Source organism: Arvicola amphibius, chromosome 11 (assembly GCF_903992535.2).
Source record: "Arvicola amphibius chromosome 11, mArvAmp1.2, whole genome shotgun sequence".
Lineage (NCBI taxonomy): Eukaryota > Metazoa > Chordata > Mammalia > Rodentia > Cricetidae > Arvicola > Arvicola amphibius.
In genome coordinates, this window is record NC_052057.2 from 112,837,672 (window position 1) to 112,864,127 (window position 26,456).

Here is a 26,456-nt window from a genome sequence, read left to right on the forward strand (position 1 = left end):
AGGAGTGTTTCGGCCATGACTGCAATATTGAGTTTCTATTTTTCTAAATACAAGTTTTTTAAAAAGGGGTCTGAAACTTTTCCCAGCAAAGCAGATGAGACTCAAGCTTCCAAAGTCCCTTCATGCTGGCCAGGGCTAACTGTGAACACTGGGCAAAAAATAAGTCAGGCACTAACGCACCCTCTCCATCATGATCTCCAACTGTACCAAGTCAGTCCCTGGATCTTACAAAGGGAATAAGCGGCACAGACAAAAATGTATCAGTCAGGATGGGACCCTGACATTGTACCAGGAACCTAAGATTATTTTAAAAGAAGAGTAATACGTAAATACTGGGGAAATGACCACTTTTGCAACATTACCGACAAATGGGACTCTTTCTCCAATCTTTAAAGCCAACTGATCCTCCAAAACAGTTCTCCTGTTCACTTTATCGTCTTTTACTCATTGATTCTGGAGCTACTTAACAGCTTTGAACTATTTGAACTAAGTAAGGTTCACTAACAGAAGGGGAAAAACAGCAAACTGACTCCTTTCACTGAAATTGCCTCTGAAATATACTGACCACACAGGAAGTATATTACACATTTATTGTGGCTAAAATAAGATATGATTCATAAGAAAAAGAAGAGTAAAACAAACATTATTTTAAATGATGTCTCACAGACAATATCACAAGAGAATGATTTGCAATTCACCTTTATTTATATCATTTCTATATACATTTTATATATTTATATATATCATAAATATACACTTGTGATTAAAAAATTCATATAAAACCCAAGTACTACAAAGTTGGAAAGAGACATACTGCAGAGGATTTATGATACTTTGCTGTTTAAATACTTTTAAAATCAGTTTTTAGGGAGACAACAAATCAAATGCCATTACATTTTCAGAGAGCTCCGTGTTTACAGACATTCATCATTCAAGTACATTTTACTGAAATAGTAAGCCACATGACTGGCTGCAGAGCATAGCAAAACAAACCAGGATAGTAAGCAATATCAGTGCTTTCTTGTTCCTTATTCCTCAGCCTAGAATCAGCTTCTAACATGAACTGCGGAATGTGACCGTGATTCTATCCTTACCCCAATAAAACACCATGCTGACAACTTATTCTATATGTTTACTTAGATACTTGTTTAAAATAAATACTAAAGAAATAACAATGTCTTGATTTATAAAACAGTACAGCTCTTTCAATATGCTTGGCAACTGGACATCACACCTGAAGGAATTGTTACGCTCAATGAACAAAAACAAATGTACCTAACTCCTTCAGGACTCAGGAATCAGTTCAGTTATAGCTCTCACACTACAGACAGCACAGTGGACACAAGCAACTCAAAGTCATGTTCATCACCACAATATTATCATGCTTGCATCGCTGAGGTACAAAAGCATTACAACTTACCCGCAGCTGTGAATGGAATGAAGACAGACAGGCACCTCTCACCGAAATTCAGTGCTACACCTAATGCACGCGCCCCTAATGATCAGATCGGCACAGCAGACATAATTTAGGAAAGTCTGCTTAACCTGCTGATATCAAGAAAGACTTAACACTAAGACTCTATGCTTATCATATGCTACTAAAGATTGCAAATGCAACATGATCACTTTCTGAGTCAGGCAACTGATGAGTTACTTATAAATTTGACACAACTGATTGAAAGGACGAGGTTAACAATATAAATTTAAATAAACAAGTTCTAAGAAAGATACTTATTAACATGATGCTTTAAAAAACACTATTATACAACCTAAAAAAATTTAAGACAGTACTGCAGCTGTGAGCTTGTCACTAGAGACTCATTACATTGTCTCTCAATCGGCCTTCTGCTCACTATGAAAGCGGTCCAGCAGAGCACTCCTGATGTTGCCCGGTATCCTTTGGTGCTTATCAATCAAAGCCTGAAGGGCGTCCTTGGTCTAGTTAAAAAACAAAAGAAAAACCACTGTTGGTTCAGCCTCAGTACACACCAATCATCCTTTAGAATCTCCATGCCATACTACTTGCAAAGGAACTTCTCTCCCACACGTATCTTGCAGGCCCCTGCCTATACTTTCTTCCAGTAATTTTAGTGTTTCAGGTTTTGGGGCCTTGTCAGTGACTTAGCAGAGGGAGAAATGGGAAGATGGTGCTCAGGGGGAACAGACCCAGCTTTTCATGGTAAAAATCCTCAAGATTGCCTCTGTTCAACAACACGGATGTATTTAACAGAGCTAAACTGTATCTATTTTAGCTTTGTTTTATTTCATCTTGTTTTGACCAAGACAGGGGCTCACAATATAGACCAGGTTGGTTACAAACTCACAGAGTTTCACTTATCTCTCCCCCTTCCCCCCCAGGGCTATAGTTAATATCATATTAATGGTGCAGCACCATGCCCAGCAAATTTACATAGTTTCCATCATAGTTCAAAATGCTTTAAATGAACCTCACCCATATATAGTATATATAGGTTGGTACAAAATTTATAATCAAACACCACATAGCAAGGGATATAGTCCAGTGGTAGAGCTTTGCCTAGCAGGAGTCAGGCCAGGTTGTGGCTCCTTTTCCATAATTTTGAGACTCTTTCAATGCTAAATTCCAAGCTCAGTAGTCTTCTCATCCTTGTGACTCTTCATCTGCTTGCTAGACTACTGATCACTCCAACATCTGAAGAATCCTCACTAACTTACGTTATTCAAATCATGTTTGCTTACCTCTGCTTGTTCCTCAAGGCTTCCAGTCACACACAGCACCTGACAGAACTCTACGTCACTTCTGGCCTTCTCTCATTCTTACTATTAAAGACTGAGATACAGAAACGTCATCCTGCAGGTGCCTATAAATATATCCCTGGCTTCTGAACACTAAATGTCGATAGTCGCCCCCACCCCCACTCTTTCATGTTAGTAAAATGTCACTGGGCCTTGCCAGATGTCTCCAATGGAGCAAAACCACTGTTTGAGAACTTCTGTCATATAATACATAAACAATGACATTCAAATAATTAAAACAAAATCTGTCCTAAGACTAAGAAAGAACACACAAATTACCTTTTCAGCTAATTCTTCGGCAGTTATCTTTGGGTCATATGGAATGGGATCACCTAAGAAGGTCCGCAACTTTACAGGAAAACCTCCATACATTGGAGCAAATGGATAGCGGAATTTTTCATAAAGCCACTTAAATAATCCTGTTTCAAAGTAAGCAAAATAATTTTTATTGGACAAATGTACTATGCATATAACTGTAAATTTTCTAATTAATTACACAAGACTTGCTACAATTCATAGCAGTGTGTGTGTGTGTGTGTGTGTGTGTGTGTGTTTCTGAAGTTGGGGGCTGAATCCAGTGCCTCACACATCCACATATTAGTATATAAGCTACATAACCAGCACAGCCTTTCCTAAAGGGAAGCTTTTCATCATGTACTGGTACAATGTGTTCATGAGGAATGAGTCTAGAGACCGCTGAAGCGATATACAAGAATTTTCTGTACTTTGTACTCAGTTTTTTCTATAAATTTAAAAATAAAAGGGAAAATTAAATCAGTGCATTAAAAAACCAAGAAACATTTTAAAGATTTAAGAATTTCAAAAGACAAACAGGTTACTATCACTGCAGAACAAAGGCTGACGAGCGCCAGCAGACCTGGAAACGTTTAGGTATGCAGAGCAAGAGTCTTACAAGTATCAAAGACAAAGGCGAGGGAGTGAAGGCCCAGCCGTGCAGACACCACACACTGGCCTTCTAGAGATAGCTATATCTAACTCAGCAGGACTGAACTTAAAGGTATTAAAGATGAGTAAGAGAGACGGTTAAAAAACAAAAACAGCAACAATGGAATCCAAAAAGGTAAGTTTCACAAAATACAGTTATGTATTGAAAAAACTAATTACATACAGAAACAGAAAAATTACTGCCACACCCAAAGTAACACTCAAAAAAAATTAAAATTAGCTAGGTATGAGGATATCTGCCTATAATTCCAGCACTGATGGGAGGACAGAAGCAGGTGGATATCTGTGAGGTCAAGGTCAGCCTAGACTATTAACAAGTTCAGGCCAGCCAAGGTTACAACAGTGAAACTCTGCCTCAAAAATAAATAAATAGATAAGAAAGAATGAGAGGGAGGGAGGGAGGGAGGGAGGGAGGGAGGGAGGGAAAATAAAAGATAATAGACATTTAATTTAGAGATACTGAACTTTAAGTGAAGCTGTAAAGCAGTCAATAAAATTTTGAAAATAACTCATAATTGAAGAAACTAAATTTCTGTAATAAATTCTGATTTGCTATTTGAAAAGATTAACAAAAAATTAGAGATAATCTCTAAAGTTAAATACAAGAAATGCATTAAAACAACAGCAATTTAAGGCTTTCTAAAGGGTTTATGTGGCTAGGAACAGCAACAGTTACAAAAATGTATTCAACTGAATATAATATATAAATCACAAGCCAAAAACAAGCTGAACATTCCAAAATAAGAGACATTTTAAAGGAAAAAAATCCTAATTTTTATTCTTACAATTATATTAAAAGTGAATTTTTAATTAGTAAACTACAGATAAAAAAATCAATATAAACAGAGTATAGTTTATCATTTTTTAAGTAATACGATAAACCAAAGCAAATGATATCCCCACCTCCTCTGATGGCAATCTTAGTTTAATATGTAGGTCACTCCATTATAAAACTAGTTTCTTCAGTTGACAGTATATAAATGTTTTCTAAATTTTATCAACATAATTTAACACAATATATTAGATGAATTGCTTTGAAGATTTAAAAAGTCCATTCAAATAAACTTTAACATGTATATAATACTCCTATCAAAAGCACAGTGTCTACCAAAAACTCAGGAGGCTAAAGCATGAAAATCACAAATATGAGGCCAGCCTGGCTGCATGGTAAGATCCAGTCTCAGTCCCCAGTCCCTGCAAAGTAATAACTGTCACTACTCAGAATCAATTATCACTCAGAGTTTATGGAGAACCGTTATCTAAACACTCATTTTCTAAAATGAATAAATCAAAGTCACTAGGCATAGTAGCAATGCCTTTAATTCCTGTACTTTGGAGATCCAGAGACAGAGGGAACTCTCTGAGTTTGGGGCCAGCCTGGTCTGGGGAGTTGTAGGACAGCCAGAACTACACAGTGAGAACCTGTCCCAAAAAAAAAAAAAAAAAACAAGTTTTCCTAATAGTGTTCAAAACGCCTAATATTTTAAAGATTACACTATAAAAACCATAGGAATGAGAACTTACTTGTTCCTCCAAGTGATCTAAATCCTTCTCGAATATTTTGTGTAAACATAGGAATAATGGGCTAAAGAAAAGAATTTGAATTGAAAAGTAAATAAATAAATACACTTAAAGTCTCCATTGAATCACTAAGGCAACTTTTTTGAAGGCACATTTGAAATACTAAAAATAGATTTTAAAACCAGAGGCATATCTAAGGTGGTATGATTTATCAAATTTAAATTTGACTTCATCATTTATATGAATATAAATTGGAAAGACTATCCTTTAGGTGCAACATGCAATATTTTATCTACTGATTTTCCTTATATATAAACCCTTGAAACTCATGACTCATTCCTAAATAATATGCTCATTAAGGAAGTTACGAGATGAAGACACTTTGAAGAGTGTGGTGGTTAGTTAAAAATGGCCCTCACAGGCTCGGATATTTGAATGCTTGGTCTCCAGTGAATGGAACTGCACTGGAGGGATGAGGAGGCGTGGCCTTGCTGGAGGAGGTGTGTCACTGGGGGTGGACTTTGCGGTTCTCATGAAATTAGTAATACATTTTTTTTGTGAGCCCGCCAAATCTAAACTGTTCATTATCAACAAAAAGCATGTGTAAAAATTTTTAAAAGGTGTATAAATTGAAGAATTTTAGATAACAAGTTTATAGAATAGTCCATGAACATCAGTGATTAAATGTGATATTTGATAATGGAAATACTAGGTCAATGTCATAAAATAATGCAATATCATAAAGCATCATATAGGAAGATCATGCTATTGTAAACAGCAAAATATATCAAAATTGGATAAAATACTTTCATATATAAACAAATACACTGAATGTTTAGAATAGATTAGACTACATATACATGTGTGTGTACACATGTTCATGAAGTTCCACATTATCTGCAGAACTCCACACCGTTACAAGCAGGGTCTTAGATAAAGATAACAATATTCTAAGTCTTTTTCACTCACTTCACTGGGCAGAAGAAAACACAAGGATATACTTCACACAACTTGTCCTCACAATGAACTAGCTCATCACCTGCTGTCCCTCTCAGCAGAGGGACGACATCTAACATAGTTCAGGGACACCTAACGCATGCTTTGTTCACTGCTGTGTCCCTCGCACTTAGAAAAACACCTGGAACAGATGAGATAAAAGGAAGTTATGGAAGAACTAAGGAAGGAATGAGCGCATACAGAAAGACGATGCTCCTGACGTCAGAGACAGGCAGCAGCGATGCCAACAAGCAGACACAGCTGTCAAACTGTAAAATGAGGTTAATTCATGAAACCACTGCATAGAGATGATAATGAACACTGAATTCTTTTGTAAAAAAAAAAAAAAAAAAAACCACTACTATCTAAGATGACAAGTTTTGTAAAATGAAATGGCTGAAATCCTACTGTTTTAAAAGTTACATTCCCAGAATTGAGAATTTAGGATGCACGGGAGGAACAGAAGCCATTCCAGGTCACAGACACTGTTTTCTCCCATGACTGGAACTGCTGACGGTATCTACAGACAGGCATGGTCCCCAAAGCCTGTTATTAAAGTGTGCACTTCATGAAGATGATTCAAGTTCAACACCATTCCCGAAATAGCTAAACTTCTGCAGAAGAACATTCTAGAAGCCATTTCATAGAAGAATGCTTGCCTGAGCTGGCTCAGTCTTCCATGTTAATCTGGACCTATGGTTTTAAGTGCATCAAGCTTCAATCCTTAAAGATAACAGCACTAATTTATATAAACTTGATTGTGTACAATCATTTAACCCTTTCCTTGTGCATATTTGTACACAAGACAGCTACATACGTAATAGAGAATTTATTATTTTTATGCCCATATTGCTCTCTATGTATGTACACAGTGTACACATTTGTAAAACTATTTTTTGGGACATCAATTTAGCATAATTACAGAGTCCTACTTTGGCTACTAAGAACAGAGCAAACACTATACAAGTTGATTATCAAATCTAAGCCTTATTTTCTTCATGTGAAGAATGGGGAGAATTATAATTACCTTTACCTCAAAACTTTTTATGGATAATGTGAAATAACACAAATAATTTTTAAATACAACGTTCCTTTCTTTTATATTTGTTATTTATTTCTAATTAATTAAAGTAATTTTCCCCCAACCTAGATGTGGAACTACCTAAATACTTTCAGGAATCCACAAAATAAGAGTTACATAGTACAAATAAAAGTTTATCCCAGAAGCCAGGCAGTAGTGGTGATCCCAGCACTCGGGAGGCAGATCTCTGGGAGTTCGAGGCCAGCCTGGTCTACAACAGCTAGTCCCAGGACAGTTAAGGCTGTTACACAGAGAAACCATGTCTCGAAAAACCAAAAAGAAAAAGAAAAAAAATCTATTCCAGACTGCCCTTTGCTGAAGGGAACGAGAGGAGGAACGAATCAGAAGAAAGGAGGTGGTAGGAGGCTCGGAGAGAGAGGAAAGTGCGGTTGGAATGTAATATATGAGAGAAGAATAAAAAAATATAAAGTCTGTCCCATTCAAATGACCTTTAGATATTTTCTGCTGATATTTTGTGAACGACAATTGGATCCCCCTTTATTTCTTTCAGCATGTCCAGCTTACTTTTTAAATTACTTTGGGGGAAGGGGCATTGCTGGGAAATCTGCCAAGCCTGGCACACACTAAACAAGTGCTTTTCCAGTCGTTCCTCTTAAACACAGCTAATCATACTTCCATAGTTTTAAGTGTTTTCTTGCATTTTTGGAAATTTGGTTTGGTCTATTAAGTGATAATTATTATCATTTTCAACTGTATAAGTTTTTTTGAAGTTTTCCTCACATCTCTAACACTGAGACCTTTACCACAGTGGTCCTCAGCCTCCCTAATGCTAAGACCTTTTACCACAGTGGTCCTCAGCCTCCCTAATGCTGAGACCTTTACCACAGTGGTCATCAGCCTCCCTAATGCTAAGACCTTTTACCACAGTGGTCCTCAGCCTCCCTAATGCCAAGACCTTTACCACAGTGGTCCTCAGCCTCCCTAATGCTAAGACCCTTTATCACAGTGGTCCTCAGCCTCCCTAATGCTGAGACCTTTACCACAGTGGTCGTCAGCCTCCCTAATGCTGTGACCTTTACCACAGTGGTCCTCAGCCTCCCTAATGCTGCAACACTTTAATACAGTTCCTCATGTTGTGGTGACCCCAAACCATAAAATTATTTTAGTTGATACTTCATACATGTAATTTTGTTACTGTTACAAATCATAATGCAAATATCTGTGGTTTCTGATGGTCTTAAGCGACCCCTGAGAAAGGGTTGTTCAACCCCCAAAGGGGTCGCAACCCACAGGTTGAGAACTACAGCATTAGAATATTACAAGTTACATCCTGACTCTATAGAGCCCTCAGGCAAACCTCAAAAGTGCTGCAAACTATTTATAGGACTTATGTTATTGGTAAACTAACAGCATTAAAATGTTGTATTTATTAAAATTTATATAAGGCTCTTTCTCAAATATTTGGAATTTTACAAAAAAAAAAAAACTTAATTGAATTATCTAGCTTATCATAAGTTACCAAGAGACTCAAGAATCTGAGCAGCTCTTCTGTCATTCCTCCTTTCCAGGTCTCCTAAGCAATAGCCTGCTTCAAAGTGTAAACACAAGGATGAAGAATTGGAATTCCAAGATAAACTTGTAAGATTCAAACTATTTTGTTATCTTTATCTGAAAACTATAAAAAAAGTTTTCAAAATATAAATGTAAAAAAAAAGTCAATGTCTTGTTTTAGATTAGGATTTTACTCTTGCTCTACTACATTCACTGATCATCCTAGTTTCGCACAGCAGCAAGCAGCCTTCTGTGTCCCGTGTTACTCACAGTCGACCACTCCGGTGTCCACATCTGTGCTTACAAAACTTTAAGAAATGGGTACAATCTGTCGATTTTCTTTATTACTAGCAACAAATGCATGAGTAAATTAAAAAGCTTTTTGCTGAGTAATCTGTGTTTAAAGAAGAAGCAGTTAATTCCACAAATACTTAAAGCCTACTCAAAGTAGACCACTGTACTACTGATTCAAATAGGAAGTTGTAAGTTATTTAAAGAACTTATCTACTGAACGACTGTGTTATTTAAAAAGTTAGGAAGTAGATTGATTTGAACTAGGAGACCACAGTAGAGCACTATAGCAATGACTTCCAGGAGTCACACATAAGCAGGTGTGTAGATACAGGAGAGAAAAGAGTGCTTTGGAGTATTTTGTTTTGCTGAAAACTATTCATTCTCCTTTGATACTTTTCTTTAGTTAGAATGAATCACCCACAATCTTTCTTTTTTAACCAACAATCTACATTTACATGATGCAGAGTCAGACCAAAGATGCAGGCTGGTCTCCCTAACGACAGCAACCTGAAAAGCTAATTTACTGAAGCTGGCTCAACCTCTTGGCTTGGAGAAAAGAACAAGATCCGGTGAGGGGCAGCAATACCCCCTTCTGACAGAAAGCACTCCTCAGGATACATCTCCTTAGGCCACGGAGAGCAAAAGACTAAGGAATCCTTTCCAAAGGCAAAAGAAAACACCAAGAGCGCATTCACACCACTGTCTGGGAAGTACAGTAATTACAGGGGTCTCCCAAGTCCATTTAATTTTATTGATGAATTCATTTGAAAAGTGCTTTAAAAATGTCTAAATTACACCACTATCCATTTCCTATCATTATACTATAAAATAGCTGGTTGTTTTTAATGAAAAATGACATTAGTCGGCCAGCACTTGTGTTGTTATAAAAAGTGATTACACGAAAAAAAACTATCAAAACAAATTCATCCATGAAACACACCAACTCATCGTGCCAAATTTACCAAAGGTGTAAAACACACAGGATGAGCTGACGATGTCATTTCAAAAAATAGTAATAACTGAAAGAATGGTGGGACTGTGTACAGAATTACAAATCTAATAAAGAAAGTGGAATTTACAACTGAGAGAAATAAAACCTTGTTGGATACTTGCCAGATTTCCAGATCACTTTTTTGGTTTTAAAGATGGCTTCTTATGCATAAGGAATAGTATTCTTTTGCTATATCCCTATAAATTGTTATATATAGCGACTTTATTATGAGGAAAGATGCTGGCTTCGTACACTTCGGCCCACCTTTAAGCATCTGCTTGAACAAGGATTGTCGGTGTGACTCACCACTTGCGCATCAATGGCGACCTGCGCAAAGCCTTTCCTGTTACCCCAGATGATGCTGTAGGTTTCATCACTGAGCAAGGCTTCTCGGACTCCTCCTGGTGAAATAGCCAGCAAGTGGCCACTCCTCAGGATTTCAACACATTTTTCTCTTGGCCCATGAAGAGCACAAAATACATCTAGTAATAAACTGAATCCTGTAAAAAACATAAGCACAAAGATATATCTTTATCTCGTTCAATTCTTTTAAGAGCAAAACTCATCACAATCTATGCTATTTACTAGCTAGAGTTTTATAAACTTTCTTACGCCACTAGCTCTTAAGGTACAAGACCATTTTCACTTATGAAGTAATATATATCTTACTGATCACCTACTATTGATTATTTCCTGCCTAATCACCTCCTTACTATGGCTACCTTACATTTTCAAATTCTTAATTAAAACCTTATCATAAAAAACAGAGATTGTTCTCCCCATTTTACAGATGATAAAAGCCAGGCTTAAAGGCTAAGTAGTGTACTCTAAGTCACACAATAGACTTTCCCACTGTTCTATGTCCAGTCCTAAGTACCTGCCACTGACTTTCAGGCCACATACAGTCTCAAGTACTGTTAAAACAATCAAAGATGATGTCTCATCAGCAACCCAAATCTTTTTTTGTTTGTTTGTTTTTTTCGAGACAGGGTTTGACAGGGTTTCTCTGTAGCTTTGGAGCCTGTCCTAGAGCTAGCTTTAGTAGACCAGGCTGGCCTCGAACTCACAGAGATCCGCCTACCTCTGCCTCCCAAGTGCTGGGATTAAAGGCGTGCGTCACCACCGCCCGGCTAGCAACTCGAATCTTAATCTCCCACTAACCCTGCAACAAAGAACCACCTGAGAGAATGTAAATCTGACTACATTCAGCCATACCAAAATTAGCTAAGACTATAATCTATTGAAATAAAAAGTTAGATGATTCTAATCCTACAATTAAATTTTTATAACAACAGCAAGTAAGGATCCTTGAGAACCTGAATCAACTGAGGAAGGGTATTCAACCCAGGAAGAGCTAATTCCAAACCTTAGCATCATATAACCTTTCACACTATGACTGTCCCTGCATGAAAGACATCCTGTCAATGAAAATACTTTAACAAAAACCCTACAGTGGAACTTCATGTGATTTCCGTTTTTCCTGCTTGAGACTGAGGGCATGGATGGGTCCTAGAACTAGGCAGACTAACACTGCTTCCCAGGCCCACAGAGTAGAACCAACATCATAGACATCACTAAGACTGAACCAGTTCTCACCTGTACCAGCACCTGACTGACTGAATCGGGTGCACTCTCAGAGGGAACTGAGGGAAGGTAGAACACAGAATTTCTCTCTTGCACTGAGAATTAAAATAAATAACTAAAGGTAAATCAGTGTCAAATATGGTATGGGCATAGAGAAAAAAATGTTTTGAAAAACCTAAAAATGTTCATTTTTTTTATTTATGAAAAGGAAAAGCTAAAAGCAAACCCATGCTCCATAACAGAACAGCAGTGAAGCCAGCACTTGAGCCAGATATTAAAACTGTCCTTGGCTGTGGTGTGGTTCAGAGGTACGACTGCGGCTGCTTGGCTGGCATGTGGAAGGCCCTAGCTTTAACCTCCAGAACCGGACAAGCATAGAAGGCATTGTAAGACAGTAATGCTTACCATTAAATCTTTTGGGAGCATAAAACCCACAAAATAGTAAGTGTGTGAAAATGTCACTTAAAGAAATCAAAATAACTAGTTATAGTGCGATTCTAATACCCTCTGTTCCCAATCTGCAGAACGTCATCACATTCTCTCCGGAGGAAAGCCTCATCTGATTTAGTGTATACACAAAGTAGAAATGGGGGTTTTGGCACAGACTAACGCACTAACCATACGTATAGAAGGCACTGGAGTAGACTGGTCCTTAACTCGCTGCTGGGCTTGAGTCTGCTTGCTGGGCCAGCTCTGCCTTTAGCATTCCAGAGAGCATACTATCAACTCTCCTGGCTTGTTTCTAATGATTTAGTGATGAAAGAAAATAAGATTTATCTTCAGTAAGGTCATTTAATGAGTTGTTGCTTTTAAAAAAAAAAAAAGAACTACTACTTTATCTTAAACAATTTGAGTAACTTTTAAAAACTATAAAGCTATTATGAGTAGACTTAAAATGCAGTCCTCATCCTGAAGAGCATGAGTCCATGAGGCAGCTCACAGACTAGATGAGACATGATATACGGGCATACTCTTTAGGACAGTAAAGACAAACACAGCCTATATACTTTTTCTCTAATTTTGATTTGCTACTAAACTTTAACAGAATTAAACAAGAAAAGAATTATCTTGCAAAAAATATGAAATTTTAACTACCTTGTATATAAAATTACATATCTTTTTAAAAAAATTCTACTTGAAAAGTTTAAGATTTGGGTTAGGGATATAGGTGAAAACAGAGCAGGTGCCTAGTGTCCCATCTGCAACGTCACAATAAAGAAACAAAATTCAAGACTTAAGCCTGTTCTTGGGGCACATATGTTTGCAGTCCGCCTGCCTGGTGGGCTGAGGCAGAAGGCTTACTCTAGAAACCAGGCTGAAAGCCAGGCTGGGTAACCAGCAGGAAACAGGACCAGAGGGCTGCAGTTCAGTGGGAGAGCATTTGCCTCCTAGTTCATCCCCAGGGATCAATCCCCAGAAGAGCCAAAAGCAAAGCAAAAAGAGGAGGAGGAAGAAGGAAGAGAGTCAGTGTGGAAGAAAAGGGAGGAAAAGGGGAGATAATTAGAGCCAGCAGTGGTGGCCACACCTAGAAATCCAGGACTCTTGAGAAGCTAAGGAAGGATTACCCACTCAAGGTCAGTTCAGGCTTACTTAAAATGAATAATTAGATGTTTTCAAATTTGTTATCCTAAAGAGGCAAACACGCCTTTCTTATTTTTTTCTTTTTTTGGGTTTTTTGAGACAGGGTTTCTTTGTGTTATTTTGGAGCCTGTCCCGTGACTCGCTCTGTGGACCAGGCTGGCCTCAAACTCAGAGATCCACCTGCCTCAGCTTCCCGAGTGCTGGGATTAAAGGCGTGTGCCACCACTACCTAGCTTGGCAAACACTTGCTAAACAACACTAAGGTCACACTACCACACAATCTGATCATTACACACAGCTAAGTTTTACCTGGGATTTTAAAGACAAAGTGGTCAGCTACTACTCGGCACGTTCTGCCCTTGTGAATGAAGATCTTAGCCATGAAGTAGTAAAAGTCTATGGGAATCGCTCCATGATAAAAAATGATAAGAGCTGGTCCTTCCGGTATCTTTTCCATCCCGTGAACTTCGTAACCTGTTAGGAAGACAAGTTGCCGATACATAAAATGCAGTAACTTAAAATAGGTCTCTGCTGCCCGGTTCGCTTCTCTTTTGGATAGTTCTTACCCTTTCCCAGTCTTCTGGACACTGAATAATTTGGTTCTTACAGTGCGACAGAATGGCACTCGAGTGGCAGAGTGTGCGCTGGGAGCCACCAGCAAGGGTGGTCCAGGAGAGGGAGCCCTCAGCAGGAAAGTGTAGCCCACGTGACGGGTGCTGGGGAGGAGGAAGGGAGCCAAAGACAGACAGCACAAATACAGCACGGGCGGGAGTGAAACAAGGGCAGAATCCACCCTAGCATGGGCTGGTACCAGAGGTTAGAGCCAAGTGTGGAGGAGTGGATCCTAGGCTAGGGCTGCCTGCAGTCGAGGACAGCCATCAGGGAGCCCTCGCAACCTGCCTTAGCTTCCCCGTGCTCATGGTTTTGCACACGCTCACCCACAAATGACTCGCCGCCTAGTGTGGATGGCACCTACATTTTCTTCTGATGTCTATTTAACATAAGTAGGATTCTACTATAAATATATTTAGGGATCTTTTCTGTCCAACAGTGTACATGCTTCGGGAATGTGTGAAGCATGAAAGAACCTTAGGCTATCACACAGAGGTTCAGGAAAGTTATTTCCGAGGTACACGAGGAAGCAGAGTGAGGGTACAGTCTTGGACAAAGGGGTATAGACCCCTGCTTGAAACTGTTTCCTGAGGAGCAAAACAGAGATAGAATATAAACTTCATCTATCAGAATACAAGGTTTAAAGAAGTAAAAGTGGATAAAAGTATTTACCAGTATTTAGAGCACTCAAAAAAAAAGGATTTATAGATATTTTAATATGAATATATTATTATTACAACACATTAGCCAAAGAGGCGGTCGGTGGTGGGTACCAGGACACAAACCTGGGTCCTCTGCAGTAGTAACAGGGACTCCAAATGCTGAGCCATTCATCAAAATTCCAGTACAGAACAACGGTCACTAGAGACTGGACAAGGAGGGTGAAGTAGAGGGCAGATGGGCAATATGAATGCACAAAGGGAGCACGTGTAGGGATCTTTCATGAATCCCAACTGTAGCGCTAATATGTGTTAGAAACTACTTTTTAAGACAGCAGGCTTTTATAAAGCAAAGTTACCCTTTATGTTTCTTTCTTCAGGTGCCTGCTTGCCCTTCCACTTTTACACTATGCATGAAGCCACCTGAGACTTTCACCAGGAACCAGAGGTATCTGCCTATGCTCTTAAAACATTTAGAACTGAGCCATTTACAAATTACCCAATTACAGGTATTCTGTTATGGAAATGAAAGGGATTGAGGCACATATGGATCGAACCTTTGGCATTTTTTTTTTTTTTTTTTTTTTTTTTGGTTTTTCGAGACAGGGTTTCTCTGCAGCTTTTTTAGAGCCTGTCCTGGAACTAGCTCTTGTAGACCAGGCTGGCCTTGAACTCACAGAGATCCGCCTGCCTCTGCCTCCCGAGTGCTGGGATTAAAGGCATGCGCCACCACCGCCCGGCCCTTGGGCATTTTTATAAAGTCCAAGTGCATCAATAATAAGGGACTACAAATAAGGGACTGGTTGAAAATGAAGGAAAAGTTGGCCAAGGAAAGCACAAGCCCTTGAAAACAGACAACCGGAGGCAGTTTTCACAGCGGCCAAAAGCTGAGCCACTGGTCACTAAGGGCACGGTGTCACAGCTTCTCCGGTCAGCAAGAAAGAAGTGGACTGCCATCTCACTTATCTGGGAATACACGCCAACTTCTTAGATGAATCAAATGACAAACAGGTAAACACCACTATACAACTCATATTTATGTTTATTACTATGATATAATAGTTCATTCTTTAAAAACGTCACACTGGTAGAATCAAATTTACTCTCAACAGAATAGTAGCACATGCCTTTAATCCCAGCACTTGGGAAGCAGAGGCATGTGGATCTCTGTGAGTTCAAAGCCAGTTTGTTCTACACAGAGTTCCAGGACAGTCAGGGCTACATAGAAACCCTGTCTCTAAGAAGTAAAACTTAAAAAAAAAAAAAAAAGAAGAATAGAAAAAGAAAAAGAAAAAGAAAAAAAATCTAGTCAAGTAGGTGGGACTGCTGGTTAGACTAGATAGCAAGACCCTCCCTCCTGCCCCTGCCTTCACATCTCAAAAACTAAAACCGGGTGTGGCTGCAAAGACAGCTCTGCAGACTTGCTGCTGTCGCAGAGGACCAGAATTCAGTTTCCAGCACCCACTGAGGGGGCTCACAACAGCCCACAGCTCCAGCTCCAGGGGACCTGACAGCCTCCTCTGGCCTCTGCCACCACAGGCCCGCAGATGCACATACACACACAATCAGAATAAATAAATATTTAAAAACAACAAGAAAAAGCAGTTTCTATGAAACAGAAAGAGGTCAATGAGGAGAGGAAGGGTCTGGGGAAAAGGAAGGAGGGAACAAAGGACATTTATGGGATATGTGTGAAATGAGAGCAGGACTGCTTAAAGCAGGAGGGACAGAAAGAGCTGGGGATGGGGAGAGGAAAAGGACCTGGCCATGAAGAAGAACCATACATAAGACAGGTACATATGAAAATGTCACAAGAAAAGCTATTGCTCTGTGTGGTAGGAAAAGAAGAAATTTTGACAGTTTTAAGTAGTTTTTATAGATGCTTTAAACATCAATTTTCATATTTCAGTTCATTGTAGTTGACAGCGCTGTCAGGCGGTGGTGGCACACGCCTTTAATCCCAGCTCTCAGCAGGCAGAGGCAGGCAGATCTCTGTTTGAGGCCAGCCTGGTCTACAAGAGCTAGTTCCAGGACAGATACCAGAGCTACACAGAGAAATCCTGTCTCAAAAATTAAACAGAGAGAGAGAGAGAGAGAGAGAGAGAGAGAGAGAGAGAGAGAGAGCGAGCTATGTAATTCAACAGAAACAAATGTGTTAGGAAAAATCATTTAGAGACATACATACACACAATACATGTAAACAGATTAACAAAAAATTTTAAATATCCCTTCCATCCTATTTTTTAGCAACCTCCCAATCAATAAACAGAAACATGGTGTCAGTGCTCCACACCATGGCAACAGACACCACCGCATCCCTGCTTACCATGCCAAACCGCTGCGTGTCCATCCCACAGAGTGGCCACTGTTTTCCTTGCACCATCCCATAAATTATGAGAGTAGGCTTCCTTTAACACATTCTTCCTCTTATAGATGTGCAGGAAAACCACAGTAAGGTAGAGAAGAAAGATGGTAAAGTAAGGGAGTATTAAAAGTATCAGTGGGGTAAAAACCCACAAGAGATGGCTTGCAAAATTCAAATAGTCCTCCAATTGTTCCACACCCAGCCACTGCTCAAGCACGTGAATCAAACAAGTCATGTAGGGCACGGAGGCCTGGCCTGCAGCACAGGTTTGGTTGTTGTCTGTCATTTTCTTCAGATGAAAACCCCAAATTCTGTCTCTTTCTTCATTGCCATATGTTTTAATCTCAACACTAGAAGGGAAAAAAATAATTCAGTTATACTCTTCACACACACAAAGTTAAATATTTTAGTCTACATAAAAGATGAATAGATTTTTAATGTTTAATGAGAAAATGATAACATTTTGTCTACAAAATTATGAAAAAGTGTTGGGTTTAGCTTTTTGGTTTGGTTTTGTTTCCGAGACAGGCTTTCTCTGTGTAGCCCTGGCAGTCCAGCAACTTAGTATGTAGACCAGGCTAGCCTTGAACTCACAGAGATCCGCCTGCCTCTGCCCCCTGAGTGCTGGGATGAAAGGCGTGTGCCACCACACTTAACGGGGAATAACTTCTAAAATAACCCCCAAGCTGTGACTGGGACAGGAAAACTGACGCAGTGAGCACAGCTCGGACGTTACTCTAGCTCATCTTCTGTGGATCATGCACACCATTTTCCACTTTACACTGAGACCAACTGTGTCCCTCACAAAGGAAAACATCAGTACTTGATTCAGTAAAGCAACCCAAAGCTTTAGGAAATGATAACATACACGTATGGATATTTTCTTCATGGAGAAACAGGTTTCATAGGAGCCTGTCTGCTCTTTTGATACACAGAACTTTAAAAATTATACATATACCATTTATCTTACAGTCACTAAAATTTCTATTAAAACATAAATGACTAAAAACATAGCTACAAGTTTTGTATGAAGTCATTGTCTAAGACAAGTACTTGACTTACCAGAAATTGCACAAATATCTTGTCTCTAGCTTCAATATAAGTGCTCTGAAAACACAGTAAACAAATGAAATATATCATTAAATAAAAATCATTACAGCTAAGTTTACATTTCCATGGACTAAGTGGCAGGAGACAGGCACAAATCTGACAAATAATGACAGCCCTAGGTGTGTCACAAGTTAGTCACATTCAGGACACCTCTGCGTAGCTGAAGACTGCTGATTATATATTACACCATTCTACCAGAGCCCACATGAACCTGCTCATTTGCATCTCTAAGGGGGACGCAGAAATGCAGGATGTCTCTTCTTACTAATAGGCTGTCACTCAAATTGCTAAATATATTGGACAATACAACTATATTAATCTTATATAATTATCTACACAAGATTTCCTTCTTTCTTTCATATTTTCACTGGTTCAAAGTCTGATCTAAACACAGTTTAACTATCATTTCCTATTGCATAATCTTAAGAAAGTCCTCTCAGATTCTTTGTTAGAGTCGGGAAAGGAATAAAAGAGAGGGACTAAATCAGACCCTCGCACAAGAGCAATTACATATTGTCTTGTTACCAGATTACCTTGCTAGCTTTGTGACGATACACACTTGAACTAACAGGGTATTAGGTCTGATTTCCTTGTAACCAATAGCATTTATCTGTGAGAAAACCAGGTCTATTCTGTTCACAGAGGATGAACACAGCATAACTTTTATTTTCAACAAAAGCAGCAATATTAGACTTTACAGTTTAAAGTTACTAGAAAAAAAGGCGCAGGGAAAACTGTGCTCCCAAAGCACAAACATCAAAAGCAAAAAAGTGACAATGGGAAAAACAGCTACACACTAAAGTTCCCTCCACAGCAGGCTCTTTCTAGACTGTACTTAGCCCTCAAAAGGTTCAACAACAACAACAAAAAGTCCAAATAATCCCATTAAAAAAAGAAGGCCAATGATTTGAATAGTCACTTCTCAGGAGATAATACAAGTGACCAGCGAGCAGAAGAGAAATACTCAGCATCACTCTGTAGCTACTCCTGGCTGTCGGCCGCCTAAGAAGCAAATCTTAGCCTAAGCCTAAGAAGGTCTGTGAGGATTTTTCTTTAGGGCTTTGTTAACTGAGGTGGGAAGTCTCACACTAAATTTGATGGTACCATCTCATACTTAATACATGAAATCAGTCTCAAAGATAAAGAATAGTGTGCTGGGTGGTGGTGCCCACCTTTAATCTCAGTACTCAACCATGCAAGGATGCAGAGGCAGGTGGATCACTGCAAGTTTGAGGACAGCTGATCTACAAAGTCAGGACAACCAGGGCTACACAGAGAAACCCTGTCTAGAAAACAAAACAATCAAACAAAAAGAATAGTGGTTACTATAGCCCAGGACAAGAGCAGGGGAGGAAGAATAGAGACAGGATGATCTAATGGGTATGGGACACAGCCAAAAGCAAGAGTTAACTTTGAAAGTCTAGGAGGAAAACTGTTTCTCACAAAATGACTACCCTAAAACAGCTAATAAAGCACAGTTTGGCTGGGTGGTGGTGCTGCACACCTTCAATCCCAGCAGATGGATCTCTGTGTGTTCAAGGCCAGCCTGGTGTACAAGAGCTAGTTCCAGGACAGGCTCAAAGTTACAGAGAAACCCTGTCTCAAACTATATATATCCATCCTGACCCTATAGGGAGGTGCATGAGTGAGTATGTTCCATGTTGGTGTGGAGGTGGAGGACAACTTTCATGAGTCAGTTCACCTTCTCCCCAATGCCCAGGTGTCCTTTAACAAGAAAAGGGGAAAACAAATTGTGAGTTCAAGCTTCTCTCTCCAGGTTCTGACATACATTACATTTTAAGGATTTTGTTTTTTAAATATAAAAAAAATACTCTTCTAGCCGAGCAGTGGTAGCACAGGCCTTTAATCCCAGCACTCTGGAGGCCGAGTTAGGCGGATCTCTGTGAGTTTGAGGCCAGTGTGGTCCACAGTTCCAACACAGGCTCCAAAGCTAGAGAAACCCTGTCTTGAAAAAAAAAAAATGTTCTTCTACTTTTGGCTAAAATCTTCCACTCTTTTGATAACTGCTGTTCTGTGCTACACTATATTCTAAGTATAATCACTCATGCCAATAATGCTGTAATACATTCATTTATCTATCTACTTATCTATTTATCTATCCATCCATCCATCTATCTATCTACTATCTGTCTATCTTTGTTTCTATTTACTTTGAGCCAGAATCTAACTGTGTGGCTTGAACTCATAGAATCTGTCTCCTTCTGCTTCCTAAGTCTGAGATTCAAGGTGTGTACAACCATTCCCAGCTAAAATACACATCTAGACTGGTGTGCCTGCAAGTGCAATACTTCTTTCTTCCTAACCCCTAAATATATTTCTAACCTAGAATAAACCAGTGTTAGTAAAGTGGGAATAAACATTTCCTTTAAAAATTAAAGCATCTCCATAGATTCACAAATGTGGCTTGAATACAAATGAGCATTCTAAATATCTAGATTTCATTTCAATTCTTATATAGCCCATAAATAGTTAATAGCATAAACTAAGTCCTCAATGATCCCACAACCTTAGAGCATAAGCCTGTTTTGTTTTTGAAGGGGCTGTTGGTCAGTCTCAAGCAGCACCTAGTACTGAGTGCCTTGTTTTCTCTCCAAATACGGCACTACTTTAAGTTTTCTATATCCAATGTACGTACTATTATTTCTTACTAAATGTTTAATGGATTGAAAAACCCTGCGATCAAAGCAACGCAGCATCTACAAGGTCTGGACCGACTCGAATTTGCAAGTATAAAAGTTTATAAGGGTTGCTTCCTTTGATCCTGTCCGCAACCTCACGGGGTAATTATTGCTATTCGGCCCCTTATTATAGATGATCAGATGCTGTTCAGAAAGGGCCAGGTCACACGGTACTAAAGAGCACAAACTAGGATTCCAAACAGGTCGGCACTCCAACCACCCTCGTCACTAGAGCCTCACGCTTCCCTCCAGCTCCATCACCAGGCGCGAGAGAAGCCCAGTCTCACAAGAGAAGCTGCGGGAAGGGCCAGGAGCGGAGAGGATGCGCCTGGGTCTCCGAGAGCCCGCGGGTGACGGGTGTGACAGTAACTCCGCTCCCCGCCGGGGAAGCGCAGCCCAGGGGACCAGCCCGCCTTTCCGTTCCCCGTCCCGCGACCCCGACACCCCGCCTGCCACAGGCTGGAGCAGCGCGGGGAGGCCCGGGGTGGGGGTCACGCACCTGCAGCTGGAGGCACGGCAAGCCAGACCGTCCTCGGCGACGTCGGCAGCTACTCAGCGTCTGAGCCGCGGGGCGAGGCGGGCGATCGGTGACGGCGAGCTATCCTTAAACACCTGTAAGGAAGAAGCCCGGGCCACCTTGGCTGTGACACCGCCCTCTCCCCGCCTCTTCCTGTAGTCGCCGTTGCTGCTTCCGGTGGCGCGCCTGGCGGGCTCCAGGCTCGAGAGTTCCCGGGTGCGTTCCGGCTCCTCTGCCCTGGCCGGTGTTCTCTCTCTGTCTCCAGCAACCGAGCAGAGGCCCAACCCCGCCTGGGACAGCAGAGCCGCCCCGGAGAACGAAATGTGCTGCGAGAAGTGGAGCCACGTGGCCGAAATGCTGCTCTTCATTGAAGACCGCGACGAGGAGGACACGATCCACTGCCTCTGCTCCCGGGCGTTTGTGGAGTAAGTCGCGCCTGGCCTCTTCCTTTTTCTCCTTGCTCGGGACTCGGGGTGTCGCTGAGGTCCAGTGAGGCTTTCCTGAAAGCCAGATGACCTGCTTCAAGGCCTGAGTGGTGGCTACTGAAACTCGAAGCCCCTCAGTCTTGACGGGGTGGTGTCCTACTGCCATTGCTAAAGGAAAGATTTGTTCTGATTTTGATTTTTAAAGTGTGGTAGCTTTCATGGGTTATTTCGCACTTATAAACTAAGGCCAGTCTCAAAGTTGAGTGGGTTGGACGAGGTGGACCGGGCCTGTAATCACAGCGCCTCAGTAGCAGAGACAGGATCGGGACGGCGGTTCGAGACCAGCTTGAGCTACACGAGTAAGATAGAAGTGTGATGTGTAAACCAATAGGTGAAGGTTCGAGGCAGAGCCCCCTTTTCAAACTGTAAAATCTTTTCCAACAGAAATTCACAAATTATATGAGATGAAAGCAATGGTGGGGGACATGTTTGTTAAAAATTGCCGGAGTGGGACGAACCGACTGGTAGTCAAAGCACCGACACGAAAATTCGGACCTAGACATTCTTTTCATTATGTGAAATAATGTGAATTAAGCCACCTAAGTCGGTTTTTTGTTTGTTTATCCCTAGAAAATGTGTTTTTACCCCAGTGCCACGTGCTTCTCGATAAATTCAGATCTTTATGGAAGTGAATTTATAGCTTAAGATTTTAAGTTGATGGATGCTGTTTCATTATGTACTCGGGGAAGAACTCTGAAAGTTCTCAAAATAAAACACCATGTTAAATCTATTATCTAAAAATACTGTCCTTATTGTGGTCGGGTGTGCATTTAATTCAGTGAAGGTTTTTGTTGTGTGTTTTGTGTGTGCTCCTATTAGATGTGCTGATGAGCAAATATGAGACAGAACCGGGCTGCACGGATTTACTTCCTAAGCAAAGGAGATCAGTATTGTATTAAGATAGTTATTTACACAGCTATGCAATTAGTTATGGCTATGAAACAGGTCTGTGGTGCTCTGCTATGAATCTGTGGGTGGCAGGATCGAGAGTGGAAATTATGCAGCCTTGGGAAGGGAAAAGAACTCCTCCATCTAGGGTCTTCTTGAAGTCTCATGTCAAGTCAAAGTCAAGAGTGCCAGCTTTAACAGAACTCGCTGGGAAGTGAGATGGCTCGATGAGTAAAGGCCTTAAACCCCTGTAATACTGAGGACCCGAGTTCAATCCCCAGGACCCACATGGTGGGAGGAGAGAATCAACCCCAAAAGTTTAACTCTGGCTAGCCTGAAACTCACTTTGTAGGTCAGGCAGGCCTCAAACTCCCAGAGCTCTGCCTGCCTCTGCCTCCCAATACTAGGATTAAAGATGCGTACCACCACGCCCTGCTGTATGTATTTTTCCTAAGAGAATGCTAAAATAATAGCCATGTTTAAGCAAAAGCATTTATGGTCTCACTAGTTCCCAAATATTTTCTAGGAATGGCACCCAAGACTGAAATTTTACTTACAGTAAAAAATCTTAATTCCCTAGACCAGTCGTTCTCAACCCTCCTAATGCTGTGGCCCATTAACACAGTTCCTCATGTTATGGTGACCTCCTGGCCATAACGTTATTTTCATTTATACCTTTACACTACCTTATACTACTTTATAACTGCAGTTTTGGTGCTGTTATGACTCATAATGTAAATATCTGTGTTTTTACTTTACACCAACCTGAACCACTGCCGTAACTATAATCCTATATCATCAGAAGCCTCTCTGTAATCTTACCTAAATTTCTTTGTGACCCTCTGAGATAAAGCACTAGAAGCCACCAGAAACATATGGCTGATGTGTTCAAATGAGAAATGAACCCCCAAAGATGAGGTCTTTGAAGCGTTGGTTCCCATCTATGGCACTGTTTGGGAAGATGGTACATCACTTGGGCAGGCTTTGAGAGATCATAACATTGTCACTTCTGGTTTGCATTCTCTCTGCTTCATGTTTTCAGTTGAAGACGTGATCTCTCAGCTTCCTGTTCCCGTTGCCTGCTGCCTTGTCTCCCCTGCCATTATGGACTCTCTCCCACTGGAATCGTAAGCCAAAATAAACTCTTCCCTACGTTGCTTTTGGTCGTGCTGTTTTACCACAGCAGCAGAAAGTAATTGGGACAGAAGTTGGTGTCAGAGAGTGGGCTGTCGCTGTGAAGAACCTGGCCGTGTTGGGTTTGGCTTTGTTGGGGGTGTGGAAGACTTTGGGACTTTGACTAGATAAGAGGTTGAGTGCTATAAGCTGTAGTGTTGAGAGGAAGGCAGGCAGTGGAGGCCCGGCTGGAGGGAAACAGGGACTGTAATGCTAACTCAGCCAATCCCATGATGTTTTGTTAAAATCTAGCTATTTCCTGCCTGTGTCCTGAGTTGGATTCATTTCTTTTGCAGAGAAACCTTCAGGAGTACATGAGCTTCTGGGGTGATGGATACTAATTTCCCTTACCCGGGTCGATAATAAAAAAGAGCAGTGCGGGAAAGGAAATAGAAAGTGTAGTTTGGAGAGAAAGGGATCGCTGGACAGCTTATGTTACAGCCAGGCTGTGCTGTTAGAGAGGCTGTAACTGTTAATGAGGTTAGCACAGTTAGGGGAGCCTCCTGCTCTGCACCAGGACAAAGTAGAGCCCCATGGGCTTCACCTAGCCAGCTCCCAGCTTGTGAGAGAGAAGGGCTTCAGGTTTCTGCTCCTGGAAAGCAGCTGCTCACAAAAGCTGCTGCACTTGTGATCCCAGGAGCCCAGGGTCCATCCCAGCCAAGCAGCCAAAGCTCAGCAGTTTTATATGTGGTGGTATGTAGTGAGGAGCTGCGGGCTGCATCCCTGCCGCTCGGCTCATGGCCACCAGCTAGCTTTGCACCCGAAACAACAATACACAAACTGTATTCATTTAAACACTGCCTGGCCCATTAGTTTCAGCCTCTTATTCACATCTTGACTAACCCATATCTAATAATCTTTGCAACACCATGAGTGGTGTCTTACTGGAAAAGATTCAGCATGTCTTACGGGGAAGATTGTAGCATACGTCCATCTTGGGCCGGAGCCTCTTTGCATCTGACCCAGAGAGCAGAGGCATGGTGATTTATTAACTTCCCTTCCCAGCATTCTGTTCTGTCTACTCCACCCACCTAAGGGCTGGCCAATCAAATGGGCCAAGGCAGTTTCTTTATTAACCAATGAAATCAACACAAACAGAAGACCCTTCCACATCAGTAGTAGCTTTGGAGTCGTGAAAGGTGTAAGAGTGTGGGCTCCACGCCGGCGGTGGTGGTGGCGCATGCCTTTAATCCCAGCACTCGGGAGGCAGAGGCAGGCGGATCTCTGGGAGTTCGAGGCCAGCCTGATCTACAAGAGCTAGTTCCAGGACAGGCTCCAAAGCCACAGAGAAACCCTGTCTCGAAAAAAAAAAAAAAAAAAAAAAAAAAGATATATTTTAATAGTGCAGGGTCCTGATTCTTCCTGAAGGTTTCAGAGAGCCTGAGAGAAGCCAGACAGCTTGTTACATGGCTGGAATCACTGCATAAAGTGAAGGCCTATAGTGAAAGTGAATTCTTAGTGGTCCAATATTTTCTCACTGTGCCCCATTTTTCTTTCTGTGCCACTCTGTATTACAAGTATATAGTTTGGTTATTGATTTTGCAAGGTGGATACAGTTAAGAGATTTGCCTTGAGTCTCAAAAATCTAAAATATGAACTATAGTTTAAATTCAAAATCTAAACTTTGCTTTCTACTGAATGTGGGTATTCATTTCATGTCATCATAAAATTGAACCACAATTATAAATTAGAGACAGTCGAGGCTTATATACCATCCTATATGTTTGGACCCCCTGCCTACTTCCCTGCTCTGTCTCCTCTTTCTCCACCATTTCCTTCAGCTTCGTAAGCCTTTTATTCCCTGTAGGCTTTACTCAGAGTTCTGGTTGCTGGGACTGCTTCTTCCTTTTCACACTTACCCATTTGTTTCTTGTAGACCTCTTGCCAAGGTCATTTCTCCAAAGAAATCTGTCTGTAGAGAAAGTTTATGTCGGTTTCAGTGAGTCAGAAAGTGCAGAAACAACTCTGTGTTACCAGCAACACCCAGAGGGCTTCTTAGAGACAGCTACTTAGATGAAGACAGAGTGTTTAACTTAAAAGCAAAAAAGAATCTTAGGAAGCTGGGTTGGAGGTTAAAAGATTTTAACACAGAGGTTAAGCATGAATATTCCTAGAAAGAAGACTGCTTAGCAAAAGGAGACACACCAAGAACTTGGGTTTGTGCTTCTCACAAGTGTCTGCTATGCCTTCTTCATTAGTTATATTAGTTACTTTGATGCTGCTGCAATAGAACACCAGGACCAAAAGCAACTTGAGCAAGAGTTTATTTTGGAGTACTTTTCCAGAGGAACAGTCCACATAATGGGAGGCATGGCAGCAAGAAACCAAAGGAATGCAGTCTAGAAGTGGGTGAGGCTAAATCCTGCCCCGAGTGATACATTTCATCCAGGAGGTATGCACCACCTTCCTAAACAGTGCCACTATCTGGGGACCAGTTTTCAAATACCTGAGCCTAGAGGACATTTATCATTAAACCACAACTTTGTGGCACCCACAGGCTCATGACCTCTGTTTGGGTTTGGGTGTGTGTTGTATATGTGTATACAGTGCTTATATATGAATGGATGCACATATTTGTCTGAATCCAGTCAGTGGAACTATTTGGGGAGCATTAGGTTTCAGACACCCACACCAGGCCCGGTCAGAA

At 40.8% G+C, this 26,456-nt stretch overlaps 2 protein-coding genes across 6 annotated transcripts in view; one reads left to right on the plus strand and one right to left on the minus strand.

Annotated features, from left to right (window-relative positions):
* Positions 1-683: 683 nt before the first annotated feature.
* Tmem68 (transmembrane protein 68) lies at positions 684-21,392 on the minus strand. Of its 4 annotated transcripts, none has more exons than XM_038348216.1 (8): positions 21,246-21,392; positions 18,000-18,044; positions 16,899-17,287; positions 13,611-13,775; positions 10,443-10,636; positions 5,266-5,326; positions 3,055-3,194; positions 684-1,938 (listed from the first exon to the last, which is right to left on the minus strand). In XM_038348216.1, exons 3-8 carry the CDS (start codon positions 17,221-17,223, stop codon positions 1,834-1,836), a joined length of 990 nt encoding a protein of 329 aa, XP_038204144.1. In that variant the 5' UTR covers positions 17,224-17,287; positions 18,000-18,044; positions 21,246-21,392; the 3' UTR covers positions 684-1,833. The 4 variants fall into 4 exon arrangements, with proteins under 4 accessions (XP_038204144.1, XP_038204148.1, XP_038204146.1 ...); XM_038348220.1 differs by having other exon boundaries at positions 18,000-18,055; positions 21,246-21,322; XM_038348218.1 differs by lacking the exon at positions 21,246-21,392 and adding an exon at positions 21,034-21,049.
* Positions 21,393-21,448: 56 nt separating this feature from the next.
* Positions 21,449-26,456, plus strand: part of Tgs1 (trimethylguanosine synthase 1) — a 29,364-nt gene continuing 24,356 nt past the window's right edge. The window contains exons 1-2 of one of the 2 annotated variants that reach the window (XM_038348124.2): positions 21,558-21,688; positions 23,679-23,763. In XM_038348124.2, coding sequence (XP_038204052.1) covers positions 23,741-23,763 — 23 coding nt within the window. In that variant the 5' untranslated portion in view covers positions 21,558-21,688; positions 23,679-23,740. Of the gene's footprint in view, positions 21,689-23,678; positions 23,764-26,456 lie in introns of both variants that reach the window. The other variant, XM_038348123.2, reaches the window with a different exon arrangement.

Bases quoted from the DNA above. Each gene is read 5' to 3' on its own strand.
- Tmem68 (XM_038348217.1), bottom strand. From the start codon at position 17,223: ATGACAGACAACAACCAAACCTGTGCTGCAGGCCAGGCCTCCGTGCCC. The intron at 13,776-16,898 runs GTAAGCAGGGAT...TCTTCCTAACAG, and splicing joins ACACGCAGCGGTTTGGCATG to GTTACGAAGTTCACGGGATG. The intron at 1,939-3,054 runs GTAATTTGTGTG...TTTTTTAACTAG, and splicing joins CCGAAGAATTAGCTGAAAAG to ACCAAGGACGCCCTTCAGGC.